Source organism: Penaeus chinensis, chromosome 39 (assembly GCF_019202785.1).
Source record: "Penaeus chinensis breed Huanghai No. 1 chromosome 39, ASM1920278v2, whole genome shotgun sequence".
In the NCBI taxonomy this organism is placed as follows: Eukaryota; Metazoa; Arthropoda; class Malacostraca; order Decapoda; family Penaeidae; genus Penaeus; species Penaeus chinensis.
In genome coordinates, this window is record NC_061857.1 from 16,001,480 (window position 1) to 16,011,479 (window position 10,000).

At 37.8% G+C, this 10,000-nt stretch overlaps 1 protein-coding gene across 1 annotated transcript in view; it reads right to left on the reverse strand.

Moving 5' to 3' along the window:
* LOC125046705 (tetratricopeptide repeat protein 37-like) overlaps positions 1–10,000 on the reverse strand; it is a 22,518-nt gene that overhangs the window by 3,804 nt on the left and 8,714 nt on the right. Inside the window, exons 8-19 of the mRNA XM_047644589.1 lie at positions 9,821–10,000; positions 8,973–9,176; positions 7,610–7,879; positions 7,259–7,419; positions 6,903–7,038; positions 6,522–6,715; positions 5,874–6,062; positions 4,443–4,672; positions 3,308–3,492; positions 2,062–2,273; positions 1,744–1,867; positions 1,060–1,210 (exon numbers count right to left, since the gene is read on the reverse strand). The exon at positions 9,821–10,000 is cut by the window's right edge and continues 77 nt beyond it. Of these exons, the coding sequence (XP_047500545.1) occupies positions 1,060–1,210; positions 1,744–1,867; positions 2,062–2,273; positions 3,308–3,492; positions 4,443–4,672; positions 5,874–6,062; positions 6,522–6,715; positions 6,903–7,038; positions 7,259–7,419; positions 7,610–7,879; positions 8,973–9,176; positions 9,821–10,000 (2,236 nt within the window). The remainder of the gene's footprint in view (positions 1–1,059; positions 1,211–1,743; positions 1,868–2,061; positions 2,274–3,307; positions 3,493–4,442; positions 4,673–5,873; positions 6,063–6,521; positions 6,716–6,902; positions 7,039–7,258; positions 7,420–7,609; positions 7,880–8,972; positions 9,177–9,820) is intronic.

Genomic DNA, 10,000 nt, shown 5'->3' on the forward strand with positions numbered 1-10,000 from the left:
TATCAATACTGTTATTATTGTTATTGATATTATGATTTTTAAACTGTTGAAATATTTTAGAATATGAAATGATACAAAAGAGCCTTCCCAAAAGTTAAGGAAAAGGGTAAACAGGTGAGATAGATAGTTCTAATAACTGGCTATTTGGTGATGAACCCCTTCCCGACAGGTCACACCTATTGGCGTCGAAACAAACCACTCGAAATGTGGCGTGCGGCTGTATGCCACAGCAGCGCGCCAAAGCACTCCGAGGCAGTGATTTGGCTTGATGTACTGAACTCACGCGCTTTTAGTTTTCTACACCTGTCACCAAGGGGTTAAGAACTTGTAGAGACATCTATGTGTAAATACAATAAATAAACATGTATTACAGTGGGCATGGCATGTATTCTTCCTATATGGGGTGATTGGGTTAATACTGCAGACTGACAAAATATTATCAAGATATACATATTTTCAACTTTCAAATTAACTCATTAATTTTCCACGAGTATGTCTTACACATATAACCCAGTCTTTCCATACTGCAAAATGATCGCATTGATGCTGGGAGTGCATGTATACATAATGAAATGTCCCCGGTGCTTAGTTACCAAGGAGTCAATTACAATGTTTACCTGACCTCAACTATTAAAATCCCACTACTTGAATTTCTTTAAAGCAAAGTTTTTATTTGTATTACTATTATCATTGTTAATAACATAATAATGAAAATAATAATCATAATAATAATAAAATTAATGACAATAATACAAAAACTTTTAAAAAACAACAACAACAGAGATTGGGGATAGCAAGTGAGACTTGGTAGGCCAAGTAATTGATTCCTTGTCAAATAAGGACTTATGGAACCATATACATGTACGCAACAAAACTGTCTTGGATGGTGCATGTGCCTGACACCTATGAGTTTAATATCCTTTTATCCATTCAATACTTTATGCTACCACACTTACTCACAAACAAACAAAAACTCACAAATATAGTGATTCATCACACACAAATGATCAAACTATAAGCCTAACACTAAAGCCTAGTAACATAAGGGGAAACGGTCACCTTTTAAACTGGCCAGAGCTAAGCCACACTGAGTGAAGTAGTCTGGTTCTTTAATGGCGCTGTACTGCTGCATGGCTTCCTCCACCAAGCCTTGTGCAGTAAGTGTTCTTCCCAGATTGCAGTGGACACCATCCAAAAACTTTCTATCAACCTGTAAAGGAATTAAAAGTTGAATAATCACACATTCAGTACAAATCCTGAATGAGAAGTAAAGCGATATCTTATTTTATCAATCTTTAGTTCTTAAATCAGAAAGATGAACTGTTTAAAGTATTTGTCTAACAGTTTTCATATTCTCAAAAATGTTTCCAGGTGATATCCTTCCTTTTTAACTACAGTGAAAGACAAATCAAATCATAAGCCTTCCCTATGAACTCTAAACTATCATTCTGCTATCTAAACACATTTAATCGCAAACAAACTTGGGACTTTAACCTGACAGGTTGTCATCTTGTCATAGAGAACAATAATTCATTAATTTCTTTATCATATAAATCCTCAAGTCATTATGAAGTCCTGAAGAAAAGATCCTGTTTTAAACTTTTAATCAAAGGAAATAGGTAATCTGTAATAAACTGGGAACTAAATATCTAATAACTGCCATTTGCAAAGTGGAAGAGTGAACTAGCTTTTTCATATTGAAAACTCTACAAAAAATGGATTTTTAAGATAAAACTTCCTCACCTCGTCTGATTCTGACAGTGCTGTAAGAGCCATCTCATAGGCCCTGGCAGCAGACTGGTAGAGACCAATCATCTCCAGCATCAGTCCTGCCATGTTCAAACCCACTGGATCTCGCTCCTCTTCCCTGATGGAGAAAATTCATGGCACTTTAGAAGTAACATCAGCATTAACAAACAAGAATTACAATTTATACATAAATCTTATATAAATCTTGCACATAAATCACTCAAAAACACAAAAATAAGACATGTATGTATACCCCACATACATACATAACCAAAAAAAGGAAGGAAGAACGATTGAAAGAAAGGTACTTACGTAGTATAATACACCATACAGTCTGATACTTTAGGAAGAGCCTGCTTCACAGCCTCCTGCACCCTTGATTTCTTTTCATTGGTAACATCACAAGCAAGCTGGCTAACATGATGGGTATACCCCATACAACTCTCAACCTGGATGCCCAGCATTGTGGTGTGCCGGAAGAGATCAAACGCTTCATAGTGGCCCACAGCCTCAGCCACAAGTGCCTGGTGAAAACAGGACATAGAAATATAAATGTGCACTACATCAAAAACCTACAAGAGAAATTACCCTGCCTTCTGGAACCCTAAAAATTATGTTTTCATATCATGCAGGGATAAAATGTGTTAACAGAACAAAATAGTCAATGATTTTGGGAATATTTATAACATAAAACTTTATTTTTCTGTAAAATACACTGGTAACACTCCCTTCTAGAAACAAAAGTGCCATACACAAATTATTATTTTAACTGAAATGGTATGAATTTTTTTCTGTAATACAAATGATAAAATATATGTAAGAAATATAATCGAGTTTATTTCATAAAATAAGCTAATACAGAATTCTGAAATTCCATCTAGGGGAATAAATTTACACTGTTTATTGATAATGATATTAGGAAACCATTTTTCTGTAGGCACATGAACTGTTCATTGCATTTTATTAGTGATTTTTGTGTTCCACCCAGAATGACCTCGCCTGATTTCCTCATTCATGAATATTTGGATCTTCTATAATGCTACTGAAATTGATACATATTTATTGTTTTTAAGGTTTTCATTCATATAGTGTTAATAAATAGAAATAAATATTTCTAAAATCAAGTAAAAAGGGCAGACATATGAGATAGGTAGGACTAGTAATTGAATCCTTGGTGACCTTGTGGACCTATCTATGTGTTAATACATTTAATAAACTAAACCCATGCAGGTCTTGGTAGGTATATCATGTCATCACAGCAAAAAAGGGTTAAGTTAATGTAGAATAACTGACAGTAATGACAAAGGTACAAAATATTATTCTTTGTGATAAATGAATTAAAAAGTCTTGCAGAATGTTATCTATGTAATTCTTTATGGATTGACTACAGTTACCTAAATTAATAATCTAGATTCTCATTGCATATCTAATAACTATTTTTTTCAATCATAAATGATAATGGTAAAATAAATTTTAGATCTACTCACTTTGACCTCAAAAAGCGTCAGAATTAGCGCACAAGTCTTATTACAAAAAATCAAAACAAAAATTACTTTACCTGGCCAACCCAACATGTGACGAAGGATGGATCGAGAGCCTGCGCAACAGAGAAAGCTTCATGAGCAAGTCGTGGCTCTTCGTGGACTAAATAAAAAGCTCCTAGATGAGTCCAATTCACAGCTGTTGGCTGGTATTCTGTTGATTTAATCAGCGCATGCTGTGCTAGTTTCAGCTCTCCTACAACTGCAAGAAAATGTCTATCATTAACATGTGGAGAGAGTGGTGATCTCATGGCACTTTATCTTTTTTCTTTTTGTGCCTCTTATTTGGCTTCCCTTTGCCTTTTAAAACATACATTATAATATATGATTAAAATTAAACATAACCTCTCTCTGGTTAAGCTATATGACAGACCAGACTAGACATTTTTTTAAAACCGCTTTCAGTGTCATGAAGTGCCAGTGGAATATACTGCGATGCCAACGTTGGCGTCATAATTCCATTTTTTTTTTTAGTTGCTGCTGAGTGATCCCTGTATTCTGTTCTGGCTCTTTTTATTAGACTCCATATATTGCCATAGAAATTCTGTAACTCCACCCACCATCCCTCTTCCCAACAATCATATAAATCAGCTAGACTATACCCCACCCTCTATCCAAAATGAAAGACTATCAATGGCAGAGTCACAGGTTCCCCCTCTGTGGTCCTCTTGTCCTCCATATCCCCCTATCTTTAACTTCACCCCTTACCCCTCCACCAGGAATGGGAGAAAGTTTACCTTCACTTGCCATGAAATGAACTTGAGGCTTCATTGAATCTTTCCTTTCAACCTTCTCTCTCTGTCTCTCTGTCTCTCTGTCTCTCTGTCTCTCTGTCTCTCTGTCTCTGTCTCTGTCTCTGTGTGTGTGTGTGTGTGTGTGTGTGTGTGTGTGTGTGTGTGTGTGTGTGTGTGTGTGTGTGTGTGTGTGTGTGTGTGTGTGTGTGTGTGTGTGTGTGTGTGTGTGTGTGTGTGTGTGTGTGTGTGTGTGTGTGTGTGTGTGTGTGTGTGTGTGGTCGCGTGTCATATATATGTGACAAAAATATCAATGAACTGAAATATAATTTGTGTTTTTAAAATGAGGCCCAAAACATTTTATCATGCTTGCAAAAGAAATGGCCCAGTCCCCAAACTCAACCTATTGAACATTCTCTACCTTTGTGCGAAGCAACAAGACCAAGGGAATTCCAAATCTTCCCATTGGTTGGCTCAAGTGCCAGACTCTTCCTAAGAGCTGCCAGTGAGCGTTCCATTAAACTCTTGACAGCTGCTTCATCTGCCCCCTTTTCCTGCTGCATCAGATGCCCCTGAAGGTATGTGTTCACTGCAAGGTCGTGCCACAGACTGGCATCATTGCTGGCGATCTGAAGGGCCACAGCATAGCACCTGGAGTGGGGAGTTAATGACGTTCTTATTTCTACTACCTTCATTGCAAAACTTGTTTTGATTCTTTACCTTCTTTATCTAGATAACTATTAGTATCACAAACTACACCAAACAATTTTACAATGCTGCACTGCTCTATTAGCCATTTGATCATGATTAATTTTATAACAGACTTTAATGATGAAGCCCACCATACTTTCTCTTATATGATTTACAACCTGTGTAAATAAAGTATCACTGTTGTGTAAGAAAAACAGGACTTTATCCAAATTGCATACAATATGTTGTAAGGGAATTGGGGTGGAGGTCATAAATACAATTTACATGTTCCCAATCAATGAGTTCATGAAAACAAATGTGGCATCTACTATAAACAATGCAGAATGGAAATAGGTACGTAAAGTGTCATTGATGATTGTTGGGACATTGGCTATCTGGAGACAAGGAGGAGGAGGAGGCGGAGGAGGAGGAGGAGGAGGAGGAGGAGGAGGAGGAGGAGGAGGAGGAGGAGGAGGAGGAGGAGGAGGAGGAGGAGGAGGAGGAGGAGAAAGATGAAGGAGGAGGAGGAGGAGAAAGATGAAGGAGGAGGAGGAGGAGAAAGATGAAGGAGGAGGAGGAGGAGAAAGATGAAGGAGGAGGAGGAGGAGAAAGATGAAGGAGGAGGAGGAGGAGAAAGATGAAGGAGGAGGAGGAGGAGAAAGATGAAGGAGGAGGAGGAGGAGAAAGATGAAGGAGGAGGAGGAGGAGAAAGATGAAGGAGGAGGAGGAGGAGAAAGATGAAGGAGGAGGAGGGGGAGAAAGAGGAAGGAGGAGGAGGATAAAAATGAAGGAGGAAGAGGAGAAAAATGAAGGAGGAGAAAGGGGAAGGAGGAGGAGGAAGAAGAGGAGGAGGAGGAGGAGGAGGAGGAGGAGGAGGAGGAGGAGGAGGAGGAGGAGGAGGAGGAGGAGGAGGAGGAGGAGGAGGAGGAGGAGGAGGAAGGAGGAGGAGGAGAAAGAGGAAGGAGGAAGAGTTACATACAAAGTGATGAGCAATGTAGCAGACATGTGTTTATGTGAACTGTGTATAAGAAAAACTCATCAGACTTTTTCATGAATGATTGATTTAGGAACTCATGTTAAAAACATAACAGAGCAGTTTCAGAGAATATCATAAAAGTGTATCCAGGCCTAAACACACCTCACCCAAAACAGCCCCTCTTACCTGGCACCCAACTGCAGGACCTGGAGTTTGTCCACCTCCACCATCTTCTGAAGGTCCTCTACCTCTCTGTCCATCAGCTTAGCAGGAACAGTGAAGGTGCCAAGGGAAGGAGGGATGGGGAAGAGGAGGCTGCATGCATCTCCCAACAGCTTCCAAATGGACGAACTCTCTGGTTTTATGCTTGCTGCCCTGTTCGGGGACACAGTATAAACCTCAATTAAAAGTGCTTTTCAAGAAAAGTAAACTTAAATCTTTTGGATGAATATAAAAACTAATGACTATAGAATTTTCTGCTGATAGTAATAATGACCATTTTGATATAATATTCTAGTTAAGACAGCCACTATGAAGTAATTTTAAAGTAATGATTACCATTATGATGTAATATTAATGTTGAGTGACATAATAGTGAGTGCAAAAGTCATGGTGGTCAGAATGAGTATGATATCAAACCAATGACTATGGTATTAAAAACTAGTTAGTGGCCAGGAATGCAAGGTTGTCAGTGTGGACTGCACCAAGCTTGTTCAGTATTTTGTTTGTTGCTTGTTTAAACAAAGGTTTTCATTTCCTTTATCCAATAATGACACCAACTAAACAAAAAACAAGAATGATAATGCAAATAAAACTGGTCTTCAATAAACCCACCTCATAAGATGTGGAATTGCTCGCACACAGTCATCTTTCACATTTTTGTGGAAAAATTGCTTATATGACTTGCGGGCATTTGCTATCAGAGCCTCAGCCAAATCCACCAGGGACACGACCTGCACAGCTGGAATGGGGTCACGTTCCAATACTGCTTCATAATCTGCTATGGCTTCCAAGTTCTCTCCAACCATCTGCAAATGGCATTTATTATATGTATTTTTTGTTAGCCAACTCCACAAAAAATATTCAAGTCTTAAGGTCTTAAAGAAAGAGGAAAGAAAGAAACAAACTAACAAAAGAGAAAGAAAGAAAAAAAGAAGAAGAGAAAAAAAAAAAAAGGTTTTCTGCCATTACTATTTCTGCTTTGATGCATTTTACCTGTTTTATGTGGGCAATCTGGTAGAGTGGGTAGAGAGCATTCGGGTTAATCTCTGATGCCTTTGTGAACACTTTCAGGGCAGCAGTGTGGGCACCATAGGCCAAGTAGGCATCACCCAGACACTCATAGCTGGCACTGTAATGAGCAAAAGTATTCAGGTGATCTTCCTTGTGTACATTTATGATGGGATATGATTACTTAAAATTTACTTTTACATAATTACTCATTACGATGTTTGTCTCTTGAAATAAGTAAATATCCATGTTAATTAATCAATTACCAGTATTTGATTCGTCAATAAAGAGTAAACATAAAACAAAGCAAAAAAAACAATGAAAGGTATCCATAAACTAACCTGTCATTTGGATTGATTGTCAGTGTGCAGTGGAATGCCTGAATTGCTTTGTCATACTCATGCAAAGCAAGATGGTGGAGCCCTAACCTAAGCCAGGCCCAAGCACATGATGCACGACCAGCTTCACTTGTGACACGGCGGAGAAGGCGAATATTAGCATCCTGGGAACAGTAAACATGACCAGTAAACAAAGAGCAAGACTCAATCTCTTTCAACCCCACTCTACTCTACTTGATAATCAAGTACTTTTTATCCTGCATGACAAAACACAATCCATTTTTTTTTTTCTCTTATGTAAACTAAGTGTACAATATCTCATGCTAGGAGAGGCAAGATATATGTAACACTCACATGCTCTCCCAAAATCCTGTACATGTCTGACAAAGCAGCTCCAGTGTCATCATCACAGGGATTAATGGAGAGAGCCTTTTCATAACACTTCAGAGCTTTTGGCATATTATCCTGACGTCTGAAGAAATGGCCCAGATAGAGGAATGCTTGACCAAGAGTAGGATCCAACTTTCCAGCTCTCATGCAGCAGATCTGGGCTTTCTTCAAGTCTCCCATTTCAAAATACAAACGGCCCATCTCCAACTGACCTTCTCCTACAGATGGCTCTTCCTGTAAAAAGAGAAGCCCATTTTAATGTTTACTTTTAATATTCTTTAACATTATTTCTTTTTAGTTAAACCCTTTCCCTCCGGATGACATGTAATTTAAGTCATGGCTAACTTGGTTGTGGCTCCAGAGGATAGATCATTCATGCTGTTCTTTATAAAGCAGCCCCATGTCCACATGTTACATACCCTGGGGCATTGCCCAAGGGAGAACAGGACATGTAATGCTCTGATTAGCTATTATTTGTATAAAGGGTGAGATTTAGCACATAAATAATTTTACTGCTATCCCTGGAAGATGTCACATACCAAATAATTCCACTCTTGCTGCTGTTGTGAACCTGTAAGACCCCTTCCTTCTAGTTACATGATCAGTCTCCTCACAACAATTACTCAGATGGTCATATGGCACTCTGCCAGTGTGACTGTCTTAAAGTTTGACAAATAAAAGGGAAGTACTAAAGCTATGGGAGTAACAATCTTGTATATAACTGCATAGTATCTCTTATTTGTAAGAATAAGATTTGCACAAATGAAAGAAGGTACTTTTTTTGATCCGTCAATAAAACCACATTCCATCTTTTACAAAGATTGTAACATACCTAAGTTATTGAAATGGACTCTAATGCACATACTAAGGGTACTGTAATTTTGATCCAGCAACTAAGATGAATATCCTGTATATCTGAATACATTAAAATAATGTTTTGGATATAAGTGCTACAAAAAGATATGATATCACTTTATTGGTGTTTTATGGTAAGTGCAACAAGCAGCTGAGTCTGAAATAGGTCCCAGAGGCCATTTGGCAGCACGTACTCCCCGGAGCTCACCCCAAAATCTCTCAAAGCCATTGGGTTAAAGGAATAAAAGAAGTGATGTGAATATCTTGCATCTGGGTTATTATACATTGCCTAGGAAAGACATTTAATATCTAGTATTTCTCCTCTTATAAAATAAAAAAATGAGAGATATCTTAATGAGTAATACCAGATAATAATTATTAATATGTAAAAATTTACAAAGACAGAAAGCTAAAACAAATGACTACAAGACTGAAAAGCTTACACTTTGACAGGATAGGCCTATTGACTGACCTCAACATATTCCATGAGCAATTGTAATGCCTCTTGGTTCTCCCCACGAGACCTGTGCAGTATGGCTAAAAGGAGCTTGAGTCGTGGTTGTTTACCATGAGCAGACTGCAGCCTCTCTATCTCATCCATGGCTTCATTAAACTCCTTCAGCCTGATTCTGCTCCTCACCAGCAAGATTCCACTCTCCAGATCTGTGCCAGCCAACTATGAGAAGAAAAAAGTTATATAGATATAATAAGAAAAAACAAAAATTTGCTTTGATATACCGGTGAATATGCTTATTTCTTTCTTGGGACACTTTTTGATGGTTCATGTATCAAATGCTACAAACAGAAAATTAGTACATACCTTTACTATAAACATTCTTAAAATTAAACCAAATAAAATGAAATTCTTAGCCCAATGTGTACATACATGTTATGCCCACTGTGAGTACTTGTTAGATTGTTTTTACACATTGATGGCTACACTTGTACTAAGTCACCAATGAGCCAGTTACGAGTACTGCCTCTCTCGCCCATTTACCTTTTTCTTTAATTTACAAAAATATTTTACTTTATCTTATTTTGCTGTTACTAATGTTTATAACATTATAGTAATTATAATGTTTATAATAGATATAATACCATTGATATTCATAGCACTAGTAAAAAATATGTTTTTCCCGCCAATTCAAATCACGTAAGGTCACAAGTTCTACTAATTGATTCCTTTGTAGCTAAGTACTCACAAAGCCATCTATGTGCAGAGACATTTTACAAAAATATAGTAAATGGGCACAGCATTTTCCCCATTTTTTATTCATTTTCCTCAGCGGCATTGGGTTAAAAATCATCTTTAGCTCTTACCTCATCTAAAATGGTTACTGCTTGCTTCAGGTGATTCATATGACCCATGTAAAACAATGCCTTTGCCTGCATGAGGTGCATTTTTATTGAGTAAGACTCAGCATCTTCACCGTCAGGAATGGCAACTTTGGACCCTGTCTTCAAGATGTTGATTATTTTCTTACAAGACACTTCTACACC